At 42.8% G+C, this 25,773-nt stretch overlaps 1 protein-coding gene and 1 long non-coding RNA gene across 2 annotated transcripts in view; one reads left to right on the top strand and one right to left on the bottom strand.

The window, feature by feature from the left end:
* Positions 1-269: 269 nt before the first annotated feature.
* LOC107972779 (uncharacterized) overlaps positions 270-25,773 on the top strand; it is a 35,834-nt gene continuing 10,330 nt past the window's right edge. Inside the window, exons 1-5 of the long non-coding RNA XR_001715309.3 lie at positions 270-1,020; positions 16,433-16,538; positions 16,866-17,269; positions 17,548-17,666; positions 17,818-17,877. This is a non-coding gene — a long non-coding RNA (uncharacterized LOC107972779). The remainder of the gene's footprint in view (positions 1,021-16,432; positions 16,539-16,865; positions 17,270-17,547; positions 17,667-17,817; positions 17,878-25,773) is intronic.
* Positions 20,409-25,539, bottom strand: LOC107971149 (diphosphoinositol polyphosphate phosphohydrolase 3-beta). The gene is made up of 2 exons (XM_009439101.3): positions 24,517-25,539; positions 20,409-21,695 (listed from the first exon to the last, which is right to left on the bottom strand). Coding segments are annotated over exons 1-2 (495 nt in total). The 5' UTR covers positions 25,011-25,539; the 3' UTR covers positions 20,409-21,694.

The following is a 25,773-nucleotide window of genomic DNA, read 5'->3' as shown; positions in this document are numbered from 1 at the left end:
TTCCAGCTTCATCCATGTCCCTGCAAAGGACATGAAATCATCCTTTTTTATGGCTGCATAATATTCCATGGTGTATATGTGCCACATTTTCTTAATCCAGTCTTTTATTGATGGACATTCGGGTTGGTTCCAAGTCTTTGCTATTGTGAATAGTGCCACAAAAAACATATGTGTGCATGTGTCTTTATAGTAGCATGATTTATAATCCTTTGGGTATATACCCAGTAATGGGATTGCTGGGTCAAATGGTATTTCAAGTTCTAGATCCTTGAGGAATCGCCACACTGTCTTCCACAATGGTTGAACTAATTTACACTCCCACCAACAGTGTAAAAGCATTCCTATTTCTCCACATCCTCTCCAGCATCTGTTGTTTCCTGACTTTTTGATGATCACCATTGTAACTGGTGTGAGATGGTATCTTACTGTGGTTTTGATTTGCATTTTTCTGATGACCAGTGAAGATGAGCATTTTTTCATATGTCTGCTGGCTGCATAAATGTCTTCTTTTGAGAAGTGTCTGTTCATATCCTTCACCCACTTTTTGATGGGGTTGTTTTTTTCTTGTAAATTTGTTTAAGTTCTTTGTAGATTCTGGATATTAGCCCTTTGTCAGATGGGTAGATTGCAAAAATTTTCTCCCATTCTGTAGGTTGCCTGTTCACTCTGATGATAGTTTCTTTTGCTGTGCAGAAGCTCTTTAGTTTAATTAGATCCCATTTGTCTATTTTGGATTTTGTTGCTATTGCCTTTCTTAAAACCTAGAAAATAATCTTGGATCTATATTTCTTTTGACATATATCCTCTTGGTGTTACCACTTTATTATTGAGGGCCTTGTTGGGGAGTTTCTCTGGGGAATGTGTGGGAGAGGGGAAGTTTGGAATTTGGCAGATTTTCTTCAGAGTTGTTTGATATGCAGGTGCCTCTTTTTCTAGGAGTGGCTGTGGGGCTGTGATCTCTCCTAGAACCTCAGAGGCATGAAGCTAGAATATCTTCCCCTTCAAGGAGAATAAGCCAAGGTGAGCTCATTTTTTTTTCTTTCTGGTCTGCCATCTGCTCTGCCTCACTGGCTCAAACAAGTTCTGAGATCATGATATGGGAAGTACAAGATTCCTTTGGGTTCAGATTGTAAGTACTTTCCTTTTCTCTAGCTTCAGGAACAGTTCTTTCTCTGGTTTCTACGGTGGCCCTAACTCAGGGTCATCGCATCTCCTAAGGAGGTTCTGTGACTATAAATACCAACCCCTGGAACTGGTGGGTGAACCCTTGAAGCATCGATAGGGATGGAGGGTATATTCTGGGAGGGGATTCTGAGGATGGGAGTATCTTTGGATATATTAACATTTAAATTTATTTTTATTTAATAATATTGTTCAGTACCCAGAGGATTCATTTTTGGAGTTAATTTAATTTTAAAAATATTAAGTACAGGCCATGTGTAGATGAGACAAAAACCGTAGGGGAGACATGAGTTACTAAAGTGATAGAAATGATGCTTAACATATTTTGTATTGAGAACTGAGCTAGTCACTGTGAGGACAGACACAGAAAATTGAGTCCAATTTCTAGTCCTCAAATCCCTCACTTGCCTAACAGAATTTATATAGCACTTGATGCACTAAAATCACAAACAAGACACATACAGCACATACAGAGAAATCATCTACTAATTCCAGATTGGATGGGATCTTTTTCCAATTAGTGTCAATGCTAAAATTAATTTTAATTCAACAAATAGCCTACCATATTTCATTCAGTGTGATATCTACTGGATATAGAAAAGGCAATGAAATGGAATATTTCCCCACAAACGTTTCAGAATCTAGACAGGGAGCAAACACAAACAAAAGTGCACTAAAGGAGTATAGGTTCTCAATTTGAAGTTTGTGTAGAGTAAAATGTTGAGCAGGGAGGGGAAAAATAGAAGAGACAGCAAAGTAGATTGAGAATGAATGGCTAAATGAGGAGGAGGAAAATGAGATATCCCTCATTATAAATGTGAAAGGCCTAAACAGACTTAGTAATTCTATGGATCACTGGGTTCACATCTATGGTTTTCACCCAAAGGGAATGGTTCTGTCATGGTGCCCTTGTGCCTTGTTTGTATCCACATTGGCAAAGGCTTGAACCACACTTAACCTGGGTTTTAGAAGAGTGCCTTATGATCCTCCTGGAACACAAGAGAATGGGAAGCCTATAAGAAGCTGCTGTAAGGCGATCTCTTACCTTCCTAGTTCCCCGGGAGGCTGTCATGAGACAGTTTCCCATCTACTTCCTGGTTCTGAGGAGGTAATAGGCTTTCTGTCCCATCCTCTTCAAAATAGGGCTGCAAAATATAGAATCACTTAACTGCTATCTAGATTTAGCTCCTCAGTAACAAAGTACTGTACAAGTTGTGTTGTAGTCTCCTAGTCCCTTTTGTTTTGGTGTCATCCTTTTTGGTGTGTGAGACAAGGATCACAGGGATCTGGCACCTTTGGCTAATCTTTCTTTCACTGTCTATGTAAGTACTAAACTGCCTAAATCTAAAAGCAGCTTGTTGAATTTTTACTAGTCAAATCAGTCAGGCCTTGGCTTTGCCTTATTATTATTTGTGAGCCTGACAAATTTTGTGTCAATGTGAAGCCAGTAAATTTATAGTGTCCTTTTAGAAAACATGGAGCTGCACAGTCCTGGTTAAGTGAAAAGATAGATTCCTTGGCATCTGGTTGCACATGCTTTTGCCTATGTGGTGGGCAAAAGGTGAAGGAGGGTCCTCCTATTAAGGGATTACATAGGCCATATTAGGAAGGATAAGACTCCCAGGATCTGGTAACATAGCCCTTGCCTAAGAGGTAGGTGAGGGAGGAGAAGTAAGGGTCCTCGCACAGGGTCTGTATGAGCCCTGTTAAGGGACAGGACTCCCAGGGATCCCATAGTGTTACCATGTTACCTGCTGATAAACATTTGGAAGTCAAGTGGCTAGAAGTAAGATTGAAACCAGCTGTTCAATTGATGCTTTGATGTTATTAAGAGTACATTTGTTGAAGCCCAGTGAATGGCCATTTACAACCACAAAAAAGTAAGTGCAAAGATGCACTTACTGGTGTAAGTTGCTCACCCTGTGCCACCCTATTCCCCTATTCTCTGAGCTTCCAGCTACCCTGTAACTCTGGAGGTGCCTCTTGTTCTATGTTTCTGTGAAAAAAAAGATGCCTAGTAGAGTTTGGGCAAAACTTGCTATGGAGACAGAAAAAAAGTAACTTGAGTGAGGCTTGAGAAGATCCACTGTGTATATAGTTGTAAAAATGTGTAATTGGTTTAAAATAGGTTGCATACTTGAATCTTGAATGTTTATACGGTGTTAGGAAATTCCTCTGATGTCCAAAGTTTTCACTGTATAAATGATGTCTTGTTGGTTGACAAAGGTTTCATTATCAGCAGCCTTGGCTGCCCAGCTACAGGAAAAACTGATAAGCTCCCCCAAAATTCAAGGCCTGCTTTTCAAATAAAATTTCTTGAAACAATGTAGGTAGCTTCACAACACTGAATCCCTCTGGCATCAAAGAAAAACCGCTGTGTTTTGCAAGCTAAATAACAGTATGTTCCTGATAGAAAAACTATAACTCCTACAAAATTTGGCCATTTGTATATAATAAAAGAGGCCACACTATAGGGGACTTTGGCCTTACCCTGACAGATTGACTCCATTCCAATTTTTAATCCTCTCTTCCTGGAGGCCTATAAAGTCACAGTGCCTTTTTGGAAAAAAAGACAGCTGTGACCCCACAAGCTGGGTAGCCAGGTATGGAACATTGGTGAGTGGTAGCGCAGACCTGGTTACTGAAGCGTTTGGCAATAAAGGGGGACAAGTGGTCCTTGACCATCATCCCTGAGACCCCTGATGACTTGCAATGATAGTTATAGATAAGAGATAGGGACTCCATAAAGCCAAAAAGAAGTATTCTATGGTTATTATCCACCCTTCTGTCCCATTGGGAAAGCAAAACTGTTTCCCTCTAATCCCTGGCCATAAACCGCAGATAACATGTGCCCTGATAATCAAGCGCAGTCAGTTACTCATACATGTGCCGTGGTCCACTCTTACAATGAGCTAGAAATTAGGTAAATTGGAGAAAGCTTTGAACAGATCCCAATAAGAGTACAGGGGCTTGGCTTATCCGACTAGCAGATGAGATAGCCATTCCAGTTTTTATAAATGAGAAGGAATGGAAATCACTCAGTCATATAAAGACTGGCCCCATGCTCCAAGCCAGCCTGGCCACATACACATCAGCTAATAACGTTGACATAGAAGAGTATGTCAAGACCAGTGAGGAATTGTTGCAGTAGGTCTTTACATTCATAATGAAACAGTGACCAACCTGAGATGAGTTTCTGTATTTGATAAACACCTGTGGGTGAGAGCAGGGGCAGCTATAACTTCCCTTAGAGCTAAAGTAACCTGAGCCTGGATTTATAGTGGAGAACAAGAGTTCTTAGGTGATGAGATAGTCATACAGGGTCAGATTCACTGGTTTGTTCAGTTGGCACCACCAGGCTATCAGCGGCAATAAAAATCTTCTCTTGTGTCCCAGACACAGCCTCCAGAAAACTCCTCAGCTCCTGGGAAACAAAATGCTACAGAACACAGGACTAGGAAAATGTCCTTCAGGCTAAGGAGGAGAAAAAGAAACCAACTGAAGATCCAGACAATAGTACCTTGTAGACCTGGCTATTATGCCAGGGTCCCCCAAGAGATTGATAATATTCCCATGAGAGAAGTTCTCTCTCACTATCAGGCCACAAGAGGACCACAAAATTTAAAGATCCTGGCTGTAGGAGGGAAGAATCCTTAGCTAGCTTTGGTATTTACTGTGGACAAACAGGAGGAGCACCAAAAGGACCTAGAATCCTTGATGAAATTTGTGCTGTTCAAGCTAGTGTTGACCCAACACCTTCAACACTACCTCTTAACCCAGGTCCTGCCCCGCTTCAAGAAAAGAACAACTAGGGCAGAGGCCAAGGTCCCTGCTTCTCTAAGTGGGACTGGAGGCCTTATACACTGGTCAAGGTGTGTTACTGACTTGACAGCAACCAAGGTTGCCAAACCTTTTCAACTCTTCTGAACACTGGGATACAAGCCATTGTGATGCTGGCTAGCTAGCATCCATAGTCATGGCTAGTGTGGCAGGTGGAATGATGCTGTCCCCCTCAAAATGTTCACATCCTAATCCCCAGAAACTATGAATATGTTACATGGGAAAAGGAACTTAGTAGATGTGATTATGTTACAAATTTTGAGGTGGGAAAATAATGCTGGATTATCCACGCTGGCCCAGTGTAATCACAAGAGGCATTATAATTCTTATAAGAGGGAGTCAGAAAGTCAGAGAGGAGAGAAAATACTATGCTGCTGGCTTTGAAGATGGAGTTAGGGGCCACAAGCCAAGGAATGCAGGTGGCCTCTAGAAGATTGAAAAGGCAAGGACATAGATTATCCCCAGAAGCCTCCAGAAGAAATGCAGCCCTACAAACACCTTAATTTTAGGCTTCTGATCTCCAGAATTGTAATAGAACAAATGTATATATTTTTTGAGCCACTGAGTTTGTACTAATTTGTTGTAGCAGCAATAGGAAATTAACATAGCCTCTAAATTACTTTAACTAGATTTGGAAATCTCAGATTGGACAATGAACTTAATCTTACATATGGGTCCTTTCAGACCAATATACACTCAAGTGGTTGTAACATTTCATGGTTGCAATGGATATTCCCTGTGGGGAAATGACACAATTAGAACAGTGCTAGTAGAGTGAGTGTACAACCGGAAGCCTGCCAGACTTCCAGACTTCCCCAGTCTAGTCATGTAGTAACTGCAAAGCAATAAAGATATTGGGGTGGGAAATGGATGTCACTATACTAACCAAGGACTAATGGAGGCAGAAGTGACTAAAGAAACTACGTAATTTTATACCTGTCCTGTGAATCTGTACAGACTTACCACTCAGGCCAGTCAGTTCTAAAAAGCCCTTTGAGCTACAAGTGTCAGTAATTGACAATTACACAGACTGGAGCTTATGACAAAACACTGTGGTCACTAGGTGATATGGTTTCGCTGTGTCCCTACCCAAATCTCATCTTGAATTTCCACGTGTTGTGGGAGGGACGGGAGGTAACTGAATCATGGGGGCAAGTCTTTCCCATGCTGTTCCATGATAGTGAATAAATTTTACAAGACATGACAGTTTTATAAAGAGGAGTTCCCCTGCACAAGTTCTCTTTTTGCCTGCTGCCATCCATGCAAGATGTGACTTGCTCCTCCTTGACTTCTGCCATGATTATGAGGCCTCCCCAGTCATGTGGAACTGTGAGTCCATTGAAACCTCTTTCTTTCATAAATTGCCCAATCTCAGGTATGTGTTTACCAGCAGCATGAGAACAGACTAATACACTAGGCAATGGTGCTTCCTGGGGTTTTGGACACAGCACTTGGCTGGCATGACCACCTGGCATAGTCCATTTGTCAGCCTATTACTGGTTGTTATTGGTTGCTGGCGGACTCTGAGAGACTAACAAAGCAGCAGCAGGTGTTGTGACACCCCGACATTTGTACTGTGAGGTGGGTCAGAAAGGAGAACATCAACAAAGTAGATGTTGCCCAATGTCTTCGTTTGTGCTGTTATAACAAAATACCATAGACTGGGTAATTCATAAGGAATAGAAATTTATTCTCTCACAGTTCTGGAGGCTGGGAAGTCCAACATCAAGGTGGTAGCATATTTGGTTGTCTGGTAAGTGTTGCATCCTCTGAAGGGGAGGAACCCTATGTCTTCATGTGGCAAAAGGTAGAATTGCAAAAAAGGGATGGGCTCCCTCCATCTAGCTCTTTTATAATGGCACCTAATCCTATAACAGCTCTACCCTCATGACTCAATCACCACCCAAAGGCCACATCTCCCAATACTGTTGCATTGCAGATTAAGTTTTAATATGAAATTTGAAGGGGACAAAAATATTCAAACTATACCACCCAACAAGCCTCCATTATTAAGTGGAAGTTGTATATCCGGGAAAAAGTAAGCTTGGCATTATGGAGCCTCACAGTTACATGAAATATTGGCTGGTCGTGTTTTAGATGAGGCTGTCTTAGATGTGGGGTCTCTGCCAGCACCTTCAACTTCTTGAGTGCTTTAGTACACTGAGGTTCCTGAGGACACCTGGGCCTGGTTTACAGATGGATCAGCTAAGTTCAAAACCAGTGAGATGTGCTGGGCCACTGCTGCATTGCATCTCCAAATAAAATTGTGTACTGTAACTGCTCATGGAAAAGGGATGTCTGTTTAGTGATATATTTTCATGGTGTTTTCCCTGGAAAACATCCCCCAAAATGCACCCTGTTATATTTTTCATTGACTTATGAGCAGGAGTCAAGAGTCTGGCAGTGTGGTAACTGGCAGTAGGATGACTGGATGATCAAGTCTCAGTCCCGGCAGAGACAAACAACATAGCAGCAAATTGCACAGGACCACAACCTCTGTTAATGACTAACAGGGATGCCCACGACAAAGGACCCATTGAAGATGAACATCAATGGCAACAGCAAGATGATCAAATCTGTACTGCCCATAAAAGGACACCTGGGTAGGGCATCCACCGGAATATAACATCACATGGGGTACAGTAATCTATTTACAATTCAGGACTGGGCCAAAATAAAAACAAGACCTAGTGATTCCAGAACATGAGACTTGAAGCCTGGCAGATGTGTTCAGACTGAAAGCTATACAACCAAGTGGCAAAGGGAGCTTTGGGACACATAGCCAGAGGTACCAGACCTGGCCAATCCTGGAAAATATGTACATCCTATCCTCCTCTTGAGGATACCACTGGACATTGACTTTCATAGACAACTTTTCAGGCATGGCATTGCTATTCTTATCAACTTAGCAAATAGGGGCCATGCTATTCAGTGACTCTAAGATGGACTATGTTACATATTTGGATTCCCTGAACACATCTGGTCAGACACTGGTACTGCCTTTATAGCAAAAAGTAACAAACAGTGGGCAGCCATATAGATATTCTCTGGATATTTTATGCCCCATATCATTTCCAGGCAGCAGGTGCCACTGAAAGATAAAGTGGACTCTTAAGGGAGAAAATGAAAAAGACAACTGGTTAACCAAGGCTCAGATCCCAATGGAGCACACACTTAAGACAGGCAGTTTGGGCTCTAAATGTGGTAATTCTTCAGAAGGGTAACCCCTATTTAAATAAAATGTTTAATGATGAGGCTGAAGAGTAGGAAAGGGAGTCCAGGCTGGCAGTAAGAAAATACAAACCATAATTTTCTCCTCTCACTCTACTTTTTCACTCCTACACCTACTCCTGGGAAATCAAGCTACTAGAACTTGTAAGCTGTGGGGGTGGGAGACTAACCTAATGCTTCTTTTGCCATCTGGCTATATTTGGGCAATTATGGACATTGATGGTACTGATCATAAATATGAAATGACCACTCCTAAGGTGATCTTGGCATGACCCACATGTCAGGGAGTGTGAGATAATCTAGATGGTACAAGAAATACAAAGAAGAAACTTCCAGACCACATAGGGATGAGGTCAGAGATATGGAGTGGGTAAGACATTGAGAAGACTGGAAAAACAGTGAAGTGACTGCTGCAGAAACAAGTCACATCAGTCTTGTGGCTGTGGAAAGAGAACAACCATGAATGGTGGGGAGAAAACACCGTTGACCCTGAATGGTATTAATCTCTCTCTCAGCTCTTGTTCACAGGGCATCTGGCCAATTTCATGTTCCCACCATTCTCAACTTAATTTCTGGCCAAGAAGAAATCCCAATCTAAGAATTCTCAGAAACCTCCTAACATCCACTGACTCCAGAAATAGCCTCCACTTGAAACAATAATAAGATTAATATTTTGTACACTGATATGATTCCCTTTAGCCTCATCTTGTTATCGTTGGGCTCTTTTCTATGCTTTTATATATTTAACTGCCTTGACTACAAGTGACTGAAATCTATCCTGCAGATGGGTTCAATCATCCTACTATGAGTTATAGTCATGATCACTACTTCAATGTTGCCTAAGACAAACAGAACAGATTTGGTATAATCAGTACAAGTAATTGGGACATCTGATAGGGTCATATAATAAAGAGTCTGACTCCAGAATTATGAAAAATAAATGTCTGTTGTTAAAACAACCCAGTCTATGGTATTTTATCAGAGCAGTCTGAGTGGACAAAGACAGAAGTCTACTAAAGTTATGTTTGATCTGTATAAGCAGAAAACTTTAGGTCAAATTAATAAACGTGTAACCTGAATCATAAAAAGAGTGTCATAGCTCCTCAATCAATTCTCAGATATGAGCCAGTTCACAGACACAGAAACTCTTGAATTGAAAAGGAGGCCAGATCCCCTTGAGGAAGGACCCTGAAACACTGCCAAAAATGAATATTATTAATCTGTCTCCCAACCTTTCCCAAAGGAACCTACAGCCTTATGCCAGGGTAACTCTGCATAGGAGAAAAGAAAATAATCAGACCTTTCAGGGACTACTATTGGCTCTGACACTAATTCCAGGAGGCCTAAAACATCATTGTCAGAGTAAGGTTTTATGGAGGTCAGGTGAACAATGGAGTTTTAGCTCAGGTCCACCTCACAGTGGGCCCAGTGGGTCCCTGAGTCCATCCTATGATTATTTTCCCATTTTAAGAATGAATAATTAGTGTAGATATACTCAGCAACTGGCAGAATCCCAAAGAATGACTTTTGCAGTAAGGGCTATTATGGTTGAAAAGGACAAGTGGAAGCTGCTAGAACTTCCTCTACCTAGGTGATATGGTTTGGCTATGCCCCCACCCAAATCTCATCTTGAATTGTAGTTCCCATAATCCCCACATATCATGGGAGGGACCTGGTGGGAAGTGATTGGATCATGGGGGTGGTTCCCCCATGCTGTTCTTGTGATAGTTCTCACAAGATCTGATGGTTTTATAAGCATCTGGCATATCCCCTGCTGGCACTTCTGTCTCCTGCCACCATGTGAGGAAGGGCGTGTTTGCTTCCCCTTCTGCCATGATTGTAAGTTTCCTGAGGCCTCCCCAGCCATGTGGAACTGAACAATTAAACTTCTTTCCTTTATAAATTACCCAGCCTTGGGCAGTTCACGCTTGGGCAGCATGAGAATGGACTAATACACTAGGAAAATAGTAAACCAAAAGCAATATCATGTTCCTGGAAGGATTGCAGAGATTAGTGCCACCATTAAGGACTTGAAAAAATGCAGGGGTGGTGATTCTCACCACATCCCCATTCAACTCAAATATCTTACCTGTGCAGAAGACAGATGGAATTTGGAGAATGGCAGTGGATTATCATAAGCTGAATCAGGTGGTGACTCCAATTGCAGCTGCTGTTTCAGTGTGGTTTCATTGTTTGAGCAAATTAACACATCTCATCTGATATGCAGCTATTGATCTGGCACATGCCTTTTTCTTCATACCTGTCTGTAAGGCCCACCAGAAGCAGTTTTCTTTCAGCTGTCAAGGCCGGGAATATACCTTCACTGTCCTACATCAGGGGTATATCAACTGTCCTACCCTATGTCATAATTTAGTTTGTGGGGAACTTGATCATCTTTCTCTTCTACAAGAAATCACACTGGTACATTACATTGACTATATTATGCTGATTGGACCTAGTGCATGAGAAGTAGCAACCACTCTAGACTTATTGGTAACACATTAATATGCCAGGGGATGTGAAATAAATCTGACAAAAATTCAGGGGCCTTCTTTAGTGAAATTTCTAGGGGTCCAGTGGTGTGGAACATGTCAAGATATCCCTTCTAAGGTGAAGGATAAGTTGTTGCATCTGGCCCCTCCAGCAATGAAAAAAGAGGAACATAGAGAAGATGTAGGTCAAATAATAGCAAGTTATGGTATGTAGGATGAATGTCTACACATCTAGTGTACAACATGAGGACTATAGTTAATAATATTGTATCATATACTGGTAATTTGTGAAGAAAGTAGATTTTAGGTACCTTTATTACAACAACAACAAAATTGAGATGATGGGCATGTTAATTTGCTTGACTGTGGAACTCAGGGTTCTACAACAAGTCGAGGCTGCTCTGCAAGCTACTCTGCCACTTGGGCCATGTGATCCAGCAGATCCAATGGTGCTTGAAGTGACAGTGGCAGATAGAGATGCTGTTTGGAGCCTGATATGATTTGGCTGTGTCCCCACCCAAATATCATCTTGTATTCCCATGTGTTGTGGAAAGGACCCAGTAGGAGGTAACTGAATCATGGGGACAGGTCTTTCCCATGCTGTTCCCATGATAGTGAGTAAGTCTTATGAGATCTGATGGTTTTTAAAATGGAAGTCTCCCTTCACAAGCTCTCTTCTCTTGTCTGCCACCATGTGAGATGTGCCTTTCACCTTCCACCACGATTTTGAGGCCTCCCCAGTCACATGGAATTGTAAGTCCAATAAACCTCTGTCTTTTGTAAATTGCCCAGTCTTGGGTATGTCTTTATCAGCAGCATGAAAATGGACTACTACAGAGCCCTTGGCAGGCCCCTATAGGTGAATCACAGTGCAGGCCCTTAGGATTTTGGAGAGGATCCCTGCCATGCTCTGCATATAACTACTCTCCTTTTGAGAAATAGCTCTTGGCCTGCTACCGGGCCTTAGTAGAGACTGAACAATTAACCATGGGCCCCCAAGTTACCATGGGACCTGAACTGCTATTCATAAAATGAGTGTTATTTGATCCACTAGGTCATCAAGTTGGGTGTGCACAGCAGCACTCCATGAAGTGGAAGTGGTTTGTTTGTGTGTGTGTGTGTGTGTGTGTGTAAATAACATTATGCCCAAGCAGGCCCTGGAGACACAAATACCCTATGATTAGTTGGCAGAGGAAGAGAAGGCTCAGACCTGGTTTACAGATGATTATGCGTGATATGCAGGCATCACCCAAAAATGGACAGCTGTAGTGCTACGTCCCCGTCCTGGAACATCCCTGAAGGACATTAGTGAAGGAAAATTACCCGGTGGGCAGAACTACAAGGAATACAACTTTTTGCTCACTTTTCTTGGAAGGAGAAATGTCCAGACATGGGATTACATCCTGATGCACAGGCCGTAGCCAGTGCTTTCATCAGATGGTCAGGGACTTGGAGGGAATGTGATTGGAAAACTGGTGATAAGCAAGGTTGGGAAACAGCTATGTGGATAGATTTCTCTGAGTGAAAAATGTTAAGATATTTCATCTCACGTGAATGCTCACAAAGCGTGACCTTAGTATAGAAGGATCTTCATAATCAAGTGGATAGGATGACCTGTTCTGTGGATACCAGTCAGCCTTTTTTCCCAGTAACTCCATCATCATGCAATGGGCTTGTGAACAAAGTGGCCATGGCAGCAGGGATAGAGGTTATGCACAGGCTCAGCAACATGGATTTCCACTCACCAAGGCTGACCTGGCTACAGCTGCTGCTGAGTGCCCAAACTACCAGCATCAGAGACCAACACCAAGTTGCCAATATGGCACTATTTCCTAGGGTGATCAGCTGTCTACCTGATGGCAGCTTGGTTACATTGGACTACTTCTGTGTTAGACTATTTTTTGTTGTTGTTTACAACAGAATACCTGAAACTTGGTAATATATAAAGAAATTTATTTCTTACAGTTATGGAGGCTGAGAAGTTCAAGGTCAAGGGGTTGCATATGGTGCAAGCCTTCTTGCTGGTGAGGACTCTTGTAGAGGTTATTTTTACATGCCTGAGGTGGTGCAGGGCAACACATGTTGAGGCAGCTGAGGAGTGTGCTCACATGGAGCTCAGGTCTCTCTTCCCCTTCTTATAAAGCTGCCAGTTTCACTCTCATGATAACCTATTAATCCATTAATCCATGAATGAATAATTAATCCATTCATGAGGGCTCTGTCTTTTAAAGGCCCCATCTCTCAGTACTGCCACATTGGGGATTAAGTTTCAACATTAATTTTGGAGAGACATTGAAACCATAGCAACTTCCATTATGAAAAGGCAGAATTTTATTCTTACTGGAATAGACATTTACTCTGGATACTGGTTTGTCTTCACTACCTACAGTCCTTCTGCAAAACTACCATCCGTGGACTTAAAGGATGCCTTATTCACTGTCATGGCATTCCATACAGTATTGCTTCTAATCAAGAAACTAAGTTCACAGCAAATGCAGTGCTGAAATGAGCTCACGCTCATGAAATTCACTGCTCTTACCAAGTTCCCCATCATCTTGAAGTACCTGGCTTGACAGAACAGTGGAGTGACCTTTTGAAGATTGCATACTAAGTGACAATACCTTGCAGGGCTAGAGGAAGGTTCCCCAGGAGGATATATATGCACTGAATCAGTGTCCAATATATGGTGCTGTTTCTCCAATAGCCAGGATTCACAGGTCCAGTAATCAAGGAAGGGAAATGGGAGTGACACCACTCAGTAACAAGCCTTGTGACCCACTAGCAAAATTTTTGCTTCCTTTCCCCACAACCTTATACTCTGCTGGCCTAGAGGTCTTATGCCCAAAGGGAGGAATGCTTCCACCAGAAGATACAATTATTCCATTGATCTGGAAGTTAAGATTGCCACCTGGCCACTTTGGGATCCTCATGACTTTGAATCAACAGGTAAAGAAAGGACTTACTCTGATAGCTGGAGTAATTCTGACTACTAAGGAAATCAGATTGCTATTCCTCAAAGGAGATAAGGAAGAGTATGTCTGCAATATAGGAGGATCCGCCAGGGCATCTCTTAGTATTACCATGTCTTGTAATTAAAATCAATGGTAAACTTCAACAACCTAATTGAAGTAAGACTACTAATGTCCTTAGGAATGAAGGTTTGGGTCACCCTACCAAATAAAGAACTATGACCAGGTGAGGTGTTTGCTGAAGGCAAAGGAAATACATAATCAGTAGTGGAAGAAGGTAATTATAAATACCAGCTACTACTATGTGACCAGTTACAGAAATGAAGACGGCAATCACTATGAGTATTTCCACCTTATTTTGTTATATGTTTGTGTTTGCATGCGTGTGTGCGTGTGTGTGTGTGTGTGTGTAGCAAATATCTTTTTCTTCTCTATCTTATCTCCTTTTCATGTAACACAAGATGCATGAACTTGTTATCATAGTATTTAACTTATGAGCTATCAAAGAGATTAAATGCAAAGACTTTGCATCTTCTCCTGGGGAAAAGGTTATTCACTTTCCATTGCATGCAGGAGAGTTGTATCATGTTAAGTAGAAAGTATGGCCTTGTTATTGTCTTTTTGAGGGGATAAAGTATGGTTTAAGATGTGTATGGTTGCCAATTTGACGAGGGGTGGACTTGTGATGGTTAATGTTATATGTCAACTTGGAGGGTGTTTTGGGGTGAGATTAATATTTAAATCAGTGAACTTTGACTAAGCAGATGGCTCTCCACAATATGAATGGGCCTCAGCCAATCAACTGAAGGCCCGAATAGAATAAAATGGCTGACCTCCCTGAGCAAGGGGGAATACTCTAACAGACTGCCTTTGGACTTCATCTGTACCATGAACTCTCCTGGGTCTCAAGGCTGCTAGTCCACATAGCAGATTTGGGACTCACCCCAGCCTCCATAATTTCATGAACCAAGTCCTTATAATCTGCTTCTATATATGTATACACATCCTATTGGTTCTGTTTCCCTGGAGAACCCTAATACACGTGGTAGCCCTGTAATCTTAGGGTAGTTACTGAATATAAAATAGAGGACAAACATGTATGCCTCCATTTAACCATCATAATTGTTGTCTTGACTAAATTCCCCATAGTTATAGCATCCATTGCCCTAAAATATTGTATAGTGGGCATGGACTCTCAGACTCATTAAATAATAAATCAAAATTAGATTGAGTCTTTGGCATTTACAAACTGACTTGAAGAAATGGGCCTCCATGAAAAACTCCCCCACAATGTACAGAGCTAAGAGAGCCCAGTGTCAATTAGACATTGACAAGACAATGGCTCTTAGCTCAAGGCAGAGCCTTCAAAGGATTGCAACCCATTTTACAAGGCCTATTTAGAGAAGAGGGAGGGTGATTATATCCAATGCTTCTCCATTTAACAGCTTAATTTGGCCCGTTCCTAAACTTGGAAAGAATGAATGAGACTTCTTGATGAATTACCACAGCCTTTATGCTGTGGTCCCAGTAATTAGACCCCCTAATTATGATTACAATGGAAATTATTGACTCCATCCAATCAGCAACTGATAAATGTTTTGCTATTGTATATTTGGCTAATACATTCTGTTTAGTGTGTATTTCAATAGCCTCTCAGCCCGTTTTCCTTCCCTTCCAAAGTGAAATGGTACACCTTTACCTGGCTACTTAGAGGGTACCTCAACAGCTCTGCTATCTCACACAGTCTTTGCAGGCAAGACCTTAACTGCATCTAACTTGCTCCAGGAGCACAGATATGACACCACATTGATGGCATCCTTTTCTGAGAATTATTTAGAAAACTCATTCAGGACATACAAATATTCTAAGAAGGAGCTCACAAAAAGGGGATGGACCATTGCCCCACACAGGGCACAAAGCCTTGCCACCTTGTTTAAATTCCTGAATATTGGTAAACTGAGGGCATTCCATGCCTGTCAACATTAAAGCTTGCCCAACATATTTAGGCCTTTGTGGGTTCTGGAGGCAACATTTTCCTCACTTACAAATTTTACTTTGGCCCATTTATGCCATTACTTGCAAAATAGGCCCACCTTGAGTGGAACCCCCTCCCAGCAAAATATTCTAGAATTTTTTCAACCATATTAGTGCCATGCCCACCCTGAGACTTCTTCACTGTAGAGGCTTTAGCATCCTCCTCTAATGCCTCTCGGAGTCCTTGTACCATCCATGATGGCCATGAGTTGTCCATGACCTTCTGATGCAAGAAACTGCCTTCGTAGGTCTTATGCTGTATATTGTTAGAGTGGCAACTGCTGGATACATACTGGGGTCTTGTGGAAATAGAGGCTTTCATAGGCACTCAGCTCATGACCTTCCATTTCCAGCTAATTATGCCCTGGGTCTTGGAAGCAGCACCCTACAAACTAATCACAGCCACCAAAGTCTCTTTGTTGCAGGAAGGAACCAAACCTGGGCCCTCTGGCATATCACACTTACAGGTGGAGATGGCCTCCCCTGTCCTCAGTCCTTTGCCAGATGCCATGGTGCTGGATGAGGCTACCCCTCTACCAGACCCTTTGGCTACTTGGGGACCCCTGTAGAATCAACTGAATGAAGAATAATGGGAGTTTGTCCACTTTATGGATACACTGTCATAATCACACATAATGGAGCTCAGTGGATTGTTGCTGTTTTTTTTTTTTTTTTATCCCTTAGTTACGATGTCTCTGATAAAGAACTGGACCCAAGGATCAGTGCAATTGGCCAAACTTCAGGCTATTATCTTAGCAGTGGATGCCTGGGTCACTAATTGACCCCCTCTGTAAGTATTTAGACCCTTAGGTTATTGCCAATTATATGGTTGTCTGGTTTGGACAATGGCAGCAACAGAAATTCCTTATCCAGTGTCTCTTTTGGGGTATGGAACTCTGGGAATCTCTTGCCTCACAGATACCAAAATAGAAGTCAATACCATACATGTCTTTACATATAATAAAACTATAATACAAGGCCTCATTAAGACACTCGTTACTGCCGTTAGAGTTCCAGATGCCATTTATTGCCACCAAGACATTCATTTCACTTCCCAGAATACACAGTGCTGAGCTCTAGAATGAGACAGTTGATGGAACTTTCATCTTTCTTACAGGTATCAGGCTACAGACCTCATAGAGCACCATTATGGATTATTTAAATCTGTTTGAATTCAACTACAAAAACGTAGTACATTTTATTTCTCGAACATCAGGAGTAAATTGTAATAAGGAAGCTGTCTTTTTTTTTTTTTTGGATGTTTGCTGACAGCATCTAAGCCTCACCTCAGTTCTCCTTAAGCCCTGCATTTGGACAAGCTAATGAAATTCCTGGGTGCTCTCTCCTTTGTTGTTGAAAGGAGTTTCAAACCATGCAAGTCCCCAGCTGCACATTGGAACCCTCACCCCAGCACCCCTAACCACCATAAAAACTGTAAGCTAGTCTCCTTTCCTAGCTCTATCAAGACATTTTCAGATCAGCTTTGGAAGCCTGCCTTGCTCTCCAAAAGAGCCTCATTATGTGAGTAATAAACCTTTGAATACCCTGTTGATGTATATACAGCATTATCGCTCTTGATATCTAAACTAAATTTTGCATGGGGTCCATTCTGTATCTTTAGAGTGGCCACAACAGGTGGCTTATGTTTGTAAAAAGAATCCTTAGGTGGATATATGAAAGGAGAGTGGAGTTGTAGGGGAATGGCTCCTCCCTGATGGCCTGGCACCCTTGCATATATCCATGTAGGCTTGAACTGCAGCTAATCTGAGTTTTGGTTAATTGTTTTGTGATCCTCCCAGAACACAAGAAGATCAGAGGCTGTAAGGAGCTGCTATAAGGCCTTCTCCCAGTCACTTCCCTCTCTCTCCTGAGAGGCTGTCTTGAATGAATTTCTCATCACTTACCAGATTCTGATGAGGTATGGAGCTTTCTTTCCTGTGCCTTTTAGAATAGAGCTGCGGAATATATAGCCACTCAGCCACAGTATAGATTTGGCTCCTCAGCCAGGGAGTATCCCTCAACTTGCATTATAGTCATCTAGCCCCTTTTGTTTCTTTGTTGTCTTTTAGGGTATATGAGACAAGGACCTGGGGAGTTGGCCTCTTTGGTTCATTCTTTGTACTGTTTATGTAAGTACTAAACTGTCTCAATCTAAAAGTGGTTCCTTGTATCTTTACCAGTCAAATCAGTCAGGCTTTAGCCTTGTCTATATGAGCTTGTTACCATATAATCCTAATTGCTGTCTATGTTTTTTACCTGTAAATTAAAATAATTAGGATACTTGTGTTCATTCAAAGGTTCTTACATTAAATAAATACTGAAGGATTACCATGTTCTTAAATCATTTGTATTTGGGAAGCTTTAAGCCTTCAGTGAATTATCAAATGCAGCTCTGGGCCAATTTAGCACCTAAGGGAATATCACACAGTCCTTTATGAAGCTAAGAAGTCAGGAATATATTGGTACTGGAAAATCCTGAAAAATAAAGGCATGGTTTATAGATGAAATATTCTTCCCAATAAAGGGAAACTTAGAAACTTGATCAGAGATCAGTCTTATGGTATCTCATTTTTCATATTTTCAGGTAAACAAATACCTGGCAAAATAATAGCTATGTGTTTTTCACAAGTAGGAGGTGTGGCAACCATTTATATAATAAACATGTTAGGAACATCTGTGGGATGCCATATTCCAGGCTCTGTGCCCGACTCAGGACACAGAGACAACCCAGTCTGGCTCTCAAAGCTAGTGGACCTCAGAATTAAGAAGACAGAGACATTCAGGCTAATAAGTATACTTTTGATAAGAACTATGACAAAACAGGGCTGGGCATGGTAGCTCACACCTGTAATCCCAGCACTTTGGGAGGCCAAGCCAAGTAGATGGCTAGAGCCCCAGAGTTTGAGACCAGCCTGGGCAACATGGCGAGACTCCATCTCTACAAAAACTGAAAAAATAGCCAAGTGTGGTGGTACATATCTGTAGTCCCAGTTACTCTAGAGGCTAAGGCAGGGGGATCTCTCGAGCCCAGGAATTTGAGGCTGCAATGAGCTATGATCATGCCACTGCACTCCTGTTAGGGCAACAGAGCAAGAGCCCATCTGTATGAAAAAAGAACTATTTCAAAAAATATCAAGAAGGGCTTCTCAGAAGCAGTGATTTACAAAAGTAGGGACTGTAATTACCGCAAATTTACAGATGAGAAAATTGAAAATTAGAGAGGTAAACTAATCTGGCAGAGGCCATACAGCCTCTGGTCAAGGCAGTTTTGAGCTATAGCTTGTTGGATTCCGAATCACTAAATTGTTTTAATTTACATCCACCAAACTACAGCTTCCCTGGCTCTGCTTGCCTCTAAACTTAAAAAAAAATCTGCTGGCCGGGTGCGGTGTCTCACGCCTGTAATCCCAGCACTTTGGGAGGCCGAGACGGGCAGATCACGAGGTCAGGAGATTGAGACCATCCTGGCTAACACCGTGAAACCCCGTCTCTACTAAAAATACAAAAAATTAGCCGGGCGTGGTGGTGGGCGCCTGTAGTCTCAGCTACTTGGGAGGCTGAGGCAGAATGGTGTGAACCCGGGAGGCGGAGCTTGCAGTGAGCCAAGATCGTGCCACTGCACTCTAGCCTGGGTGACAGAGCAAGACTCCGTCTCAAAAAAAAAAAAAAAAATCTGCTACAATCAGAGTAGACTCAAATTAGAAAACAATTTCCAGGGAAAACTTGATGAAAGTTTTTCTGGTATATCATGGTGCCTTCTCACAGGGGAATCTTGGAACTGAAAGCTCTGTCCAGCTATGACTGGTAAAGGGCTCTAAGGTAAACTTTTCACCTCCCCTTTTCCCAGTAACAGTTGGTTCTGGGGAGTTGCTTGCTCTTGGGATTGGAACACACTTAAAGAACAGAAGTAGAAGGGGCAGCTTCAGCTTCAGTACTTCACACTTAGGAAGGAATTCATCTTCCCTAGGAGGGACCTTTAATACTCTTCTCACTTTCTGCCTGTTCCTCCTTGACTCACAAAAACATCAGGACAGACACCATGTTTGTTGATGTAAGCACAGCCTTTACAGAATTTTAGCCTTTGCAGAAATTTAACCACAGTCCAGAACTGAAGGAGTATCTGCAATCTGTGAAATGCAAAATGGTCCACTGAAGTCAGGAATGTTAACTGCTTAATTTCCTTTTTTACCTACCTTCAAATATAACTTTAAACTTAATTATGTGCAGCTAACAAGTTTACAGCTATTGTTCCCTTAAAAACTATTCAAAAAGTGGCTTATGTAGGTTTTTATAAAATTCCATAAACTTTCTCCTTGGAGACTCCACCTCTTTGATTTTTCACATTTGTATGAACTCGTATGTTGGTGTTATCAAAACCCCTGCTCAACAGCATATAAGAATCCATTCTTATTTTCTAGTATGAATAAATAAGAATCTAGCTTTTCCTATTTCAATGGGCCAAATTAAAAGAAAAAACTGCTAACATTGGTCTACAGCAAGGGAACTGCTAGCCACTCCAGGGTATTTCTCCCTTCTCTTTTTGGGCATTTGACCCCTTGGGCCAGAAGCGGTATGCCACAGCCAACCTTTTTTAAACAATCTAAATATTTTCCTTTTTTTCTACCTTATATATTAGGCTTAATAAGAATAACTCCAGTAATTATTTTTATAAACTTTATTACGGAAAATGCCAAACATACAAAAATAGAGATGAACATATATAATGAACCATCATTTTAGCCATCACCCAGCTTCAACAATTATCAAGGCCAATTTCGTTTCATCAATATTTCCAATGCACTTAACATCCAGACTTATTATTTTGAAGCAAATTCCAAGAATCATATCATATCAGCCACAGATGTTTGAGAATGTAGATGAGGACCCTTCTTTCTAACATAATGATAAAACCATTATTCTAATACCAAATACCCCACCAATGTTCAAATTACCCCGATTGTCTCATAAATGTATTCGTTTTACAGTTCGGTCAAATCACAATTCAAATAAGATCCAATTAACAATTGGTTAATATGTCTCTTAAGTCTCTTTAAATCTATAGGTTCATCCTCCATCTTTCATCCTTGCAAGTTATTTACAGAAGAAACTAGGTCATGTGTCCTGTAGTTTCTTATAGTCTGGATTCTGCTGATCTCATCTCCATGGTGTAAAATAATGTTTCTCTGCCCTATTTTCTAAAGATTAGGAATTATTTCTAGGGGCATGGTCAAATTTAGGTTCAATGTTTGGGCAAATATTTTAAGAGACGGAGTCTCATTATATTGCTCAGGCTAGACTAAAGCTCCTGGGCTCAAGCTATTCTTCTGCCTCAGCCTCCTGAGGCAGACGCGTAACACTGTGCCTGGCTTTGCAAATATATTTTACAGATAGTGTAGTATACTGCCATCTGGAGGCACACATCTGGGATGACACAGACATAGGAGTAAGAATTTTTGCTTTCTAGTATCTCACAGCTGCCTTGAAGCAGTTGTGTGACACTTGATAAACAAAAGTCACATATATGCTAGACAGATTAGAAAGGGATTGTTTAACCATTCAGTATCATTACAAAATATGAACTACTGAAACAAATCTTCAGTGATGTCTACCATATTCTAAGCAATATCTTATATGCTAGATATATAAAAAAGACTAAGGAAACAAGTTCCTGGCATTCAAGGGCATATACTCTGCTGGGAAATACAGACACATAAAAGCACAAAAAAGGCCACAGGTGCCAAGTTAGAATTCTGTACAGATACAGCGGTAGTGCAACAACCTGGAGAATAGTCATTGTAATAAACAGGGAAGAAGTGTCCAAAAGCATAGGATGAGCTGTGTCCTTGGAGTGTGAAAGAGCTCATCTGTGCTTCACAATTCCATTCATCCATCCATTCACATACTTGATTCTTTCAAAGTAAATCTGAACAACATCTATGCCATTCACCTAAAAAGAAAAATTCTTATTAATAGGGTTTTATTGGTTCATCCATTCCTCTAATCAACAAATACTTATTGAGCACCTACTATGGCTCATCAACCATTTTGAATTGGAAAAGCCTTCAGTGAATTATCGAATGCAGTTTCACTGTGAGGACAGATGAGAGCCTGAGGGAATAACAGATTGTCCCAGGTACATTATGAAGCTCAGAAATCGGGAATACACTTGTAGACATTTCTAATCTGTGGATCAAAGACAAATGTCTCCAAATTTCAGGCACTGTTCTAGGCTCTGAGGATATGGGGGAGGATTCAGTCTGGGTCCTAGTCCTCAAAAAGTTCATATTCTAATAGGCCAACAGTCATTCAGAAAGATGATTGCAATACAAGAATGATGCTGAGAATATTTGTTTTGACTGATGCTTCCACAAAAGGAACTCTGAAAAATAAAACTCTGGCCAGCTGTTAGTGCTGTAAGCTCTAACCTCCCTTTTCCCAGTCAACAACTATGGAGGGAGGACATGCTTTTTCTTACAATTGAACTCCACTTAAAGGCAAGTGAGACAAGGAGCAGCTCCAGCATCAGAGCCCTTTAAACCATCTATCCCACAAGGGCCCTCTAATGTTGCTGTTTCTTTACAAGCTCTTACACATACACACTTCAATTTGTATCCATTTTCTAAATGCAAAAATGTTGAAATCTTTACAATGATTCTCTCAAATGAAACTATATATAGGACTTAAAAATATTTATGGCCACCTTTCACCCCTTTCAGGGTTACTTCTTTCAAAGGTGACCTGATCAACAGAACATAGGTTTCTTAGAAAATATGTTAACCATCCAGAGCAAATTCTGTATCAAGCAACCAAACTTACCTTTACTCCAACATGTCGTCTTCAAATTTTTTTTAGAATAAGAAAAAGTAGGCACTTGTCCAGTGGGGGACAGGGACGAGGGGGAAAATCAGTCTTTTTTTTTTTTTTTTTTTGAGACGGTCGCCCAGGCTGGAGTGCAGTGGCACGATCTTGGCTCGCTGCAACCTCCGCCTCCCGGGATCAAGCGAATCTCCTACCTCAGCCTCCCGAGTAGCTGGGATTACAGGCGCACACCACCATGCCCAGCTAATTTTTGTATTTTTAGTAGAGACGGGGTTTCACCATGCTGGCCAGGCTGATCTTGATCTCCTAACCTCGTTATCTGCCCGCCTCGGCCTTCCAAAGTGCTGGGATTACAGGCGTGAGCCACCGCGCCCGGTCCCCCAGCCCCCACCCATACTCTCTTCAAAAACTAGACGTTTCCTCAACTGTCATGGGAGATGAAATCCAGAAGAGGAACCTAGAATTTACATAGCGAAACCCAAAATTTCTTAATAGAAAGTGAGTAACAGTGACCCATAGAACAAGACTCCGTCTCAAAAAAAAAAGTTAAGGGACCCCAATACCTGTCAATAATGTTTAAGAGATATGACATAGTCTAGGTTGCTCTAGAAATTAGGAATGATCTTTTCATTCGAATACCCTCTTCACAAAATAGGTTTTCCTTCTACCTAATGTCAGACATGGCTGGGGGAACAGCGGAAGGTCCAGAAGAGAGATTTAGCTATTCTAGATGGGATTCCTGACTTCAAGCAAGTATTGAGGCAAACGTGAGAGCTTTTAATTTGGCACCCAGAAAAGGTGGTACTGTGAGACAAAACAATTACTCTCTATCATTGAGAGATTGTTCAGGAATCCTAATAGTTTGACAATTCTGTACCAGCTGAACATCGCTAGAGCTAACTCTGTTGGGATGTAATCACCACAAAAGATTCCATTCCTGTGGTTACTGGGAGTCAGGGAGGTTAAGCGGAATGTCACTACATTCAAATATGAAATGGAAACCACTTTCTTTCAAAAACAAACTTAAATCCAGAGAACCATGGTTCTTCTATGGTATCCAGTAAGGGGCAATGGGAGTTGGAAGTTGAGTATGGGAAATCAAATTCTGTGAATACAGTTTTTCTGATCAGATGCGTTTGGCTAGCAGATCCCCAGCAGCATCTATTCAGTAAGGTTAATCTACATGGGAAATAGCGATTTAAAGTCAGCAGTGAAAAATTACTTGTGAAAATGTTTTGAAAACCAAATGATCTACATAGAAATAGAAAAAGAAATTTCTGAAAGGGGCAAATGAGATACCACTTCAGAGGCTAGAGCGACTGTCGAGTGCAGAAAGAGCACAAGATGTAGGATTTCCTAATGTTTTTACAAATTCAAAACTGATTTTTTAAACCAACTCCCACCACAGAAGGCCTCCCTGACAACAAGGGCGAACGCTGTGAAGGAGAAAACAACTCAAGGGAAAAAAATACTAAAAGATGCCACACAACCAAGCTGGTCAGACTTTAAAGGCCTCCACTACCAAACAAACCACAAGGCTGGTATCAAAAATGTGCACGCACCCACGAATATGTGTGAAATATAAAAGAACCAAAAACATCACAGGGCGCACAGGCAGACACACACACTCCCCGCCCACCCCTCGCCCCCCACCTCCCCGCCCAAAAGCAGGGTGAACAGTTACAGCACCTAAAACCCCAAGCGGCATAGGCTTCTCCGAAACATTTTACAGGGTAACCAAGAAGCGATTTTGAAAGCAACTGAAAAACGTGCCAACTGAAAACAGGGCCTGGCAACAGTTTGCAAGCGTGATTCAGAGGGTCTGCCAAGGAAACAAAAGCCTCCCTCCTCCCCATGAGACCGCACATGGTACGAGAGGTGCTCCAGGCGGGATGCATTTTAAGTGAGGCAGACAAACAGAAGTCTGTGCGGGTGCAAGCGGTACATACTAGGGATCGCTATCTGGCGAGGATGGGGCCATGGAGTTTCCATTGGTTGGGGAACCGCCCAGCTTTAGTTTCTCCAGATATTCGGCGTGCACGGGCTTGTGGCACTGGAGAACCTTGATGGCATCTTCGACTTTGAACCACTCTCGCTTCCTCCCAATGCTAAGCGAATCTTCCCAATCCTCCAGCAGCTCCGTGACAGTCAGTACATACACGTACGTTCTGTGCTTGCGATCCTGGTTCTGTTCGAAGACGCCCAGGAGCCGGCCTAACTTCCCCTTGACTCCCGCTTCTTCGTACACCTCTCGGACCGCCGCACCGCCCGGCTCCTCCTCGGGCTCCATGCCCCCGCCCGGCACGATCCAGCGGTCCGGGTACCGGCTGCTACTCACTAACAGGACCTCGTCCTCGCGCTCGCTCCGGAAGCACAGGCACGCCGCCCGCTTCTTGAACCCCTCGGGGTCGTAGGTCCGCGTCTGGTTGGGTTTGCACTTCATCCTCGAGGCAGCCTCCTCTCGCCTCTCGCTGCTGTGTGGGCCGCCGACGCAGCTGCTGCGGCTGCCGGGGAGCAGCCGAGGTGCTGGGAAGAGAAAGGGCCGAGGAGAGGGGCGGGGAGAGAGAGGCGCCTCCGTCTGCCGTCTGCCCGCGAGCCCGGGGAGCGGAGGGAGAGATGAAGCTGGGCGGGGCACGGGCGGAGGCGGGGGCAAGCGAGGCGTGTCAGTCAGCCAGTCGGCCAGTCCGATGGGCGGCCGGCCGAACCCGGGCCCGCCGGAGTGGAGGAGGCGCTGCTGCCCGCGAGCCCGCGACTCTCCACAGAGCCCACCCGCTTCTGCGAGGTGAAGCGCATTCTCGGGCGCGTCCGCGCTCCCGTTCACGTGCGCGTTCGCAGGGGAGGGCGTGGGGTGAGGGGCGAGGAACGGGGGCGAGGGGCGAGGGGCAGGGGTCTCCTGGCTCCCGCAGCGCGCAACGCCTGGGGCCCACTGCGCAGGCGCTTCGTACTCCTGGGGCCAGGAACCTCCTTGGCGCACAGCGAAATTCACCGCATTGTGACTTTGGCCAAGACTGCCTCCACGTGTGCCTTTGACCCAAACTCACTGTGGCACGGCAGGACGTTTCTCCTCTCACTCCCCACTGCGCTGCAGGAAACCCACAGGCAGTTGTTTTACACAAGACAGGGGCAAAGGCAGCGTCGTCATCATCCTCCCCCACTATCAACCATTCTGGCTTACTCATGGGACCTGGGCCCTAGTGTTGTCTGCA

This window comes from Pan troglodytes, chromosome X (genome assembly GCF_028858775.2).
Source record: "Pan troglodytes isolate AG18354 chromosome X, NHGRI_mPanTro3-v2.0_pri, whole genome shotgun sequence".
Taxonomy (NCBI): Eukaryota; Metazoa; Chordata; class Mammalia; order Primates; family Hominidae; genus Pan; species Pan troglodytes.
Note: the sequence above shows the minus strand (reverse complement) of the source record. Positions and strands in the feature narration are given on the sequence as shown.

Excerpts from the sequence above, each read along its gene's own strand:
- LOC107971149 (XM_009439101.3), bottom strand. The coding sequence starts at position 25,010 with ATGAAGTGCAAACCCAACCAGACGCGGACCTACGACCCCGAGGGGTTC.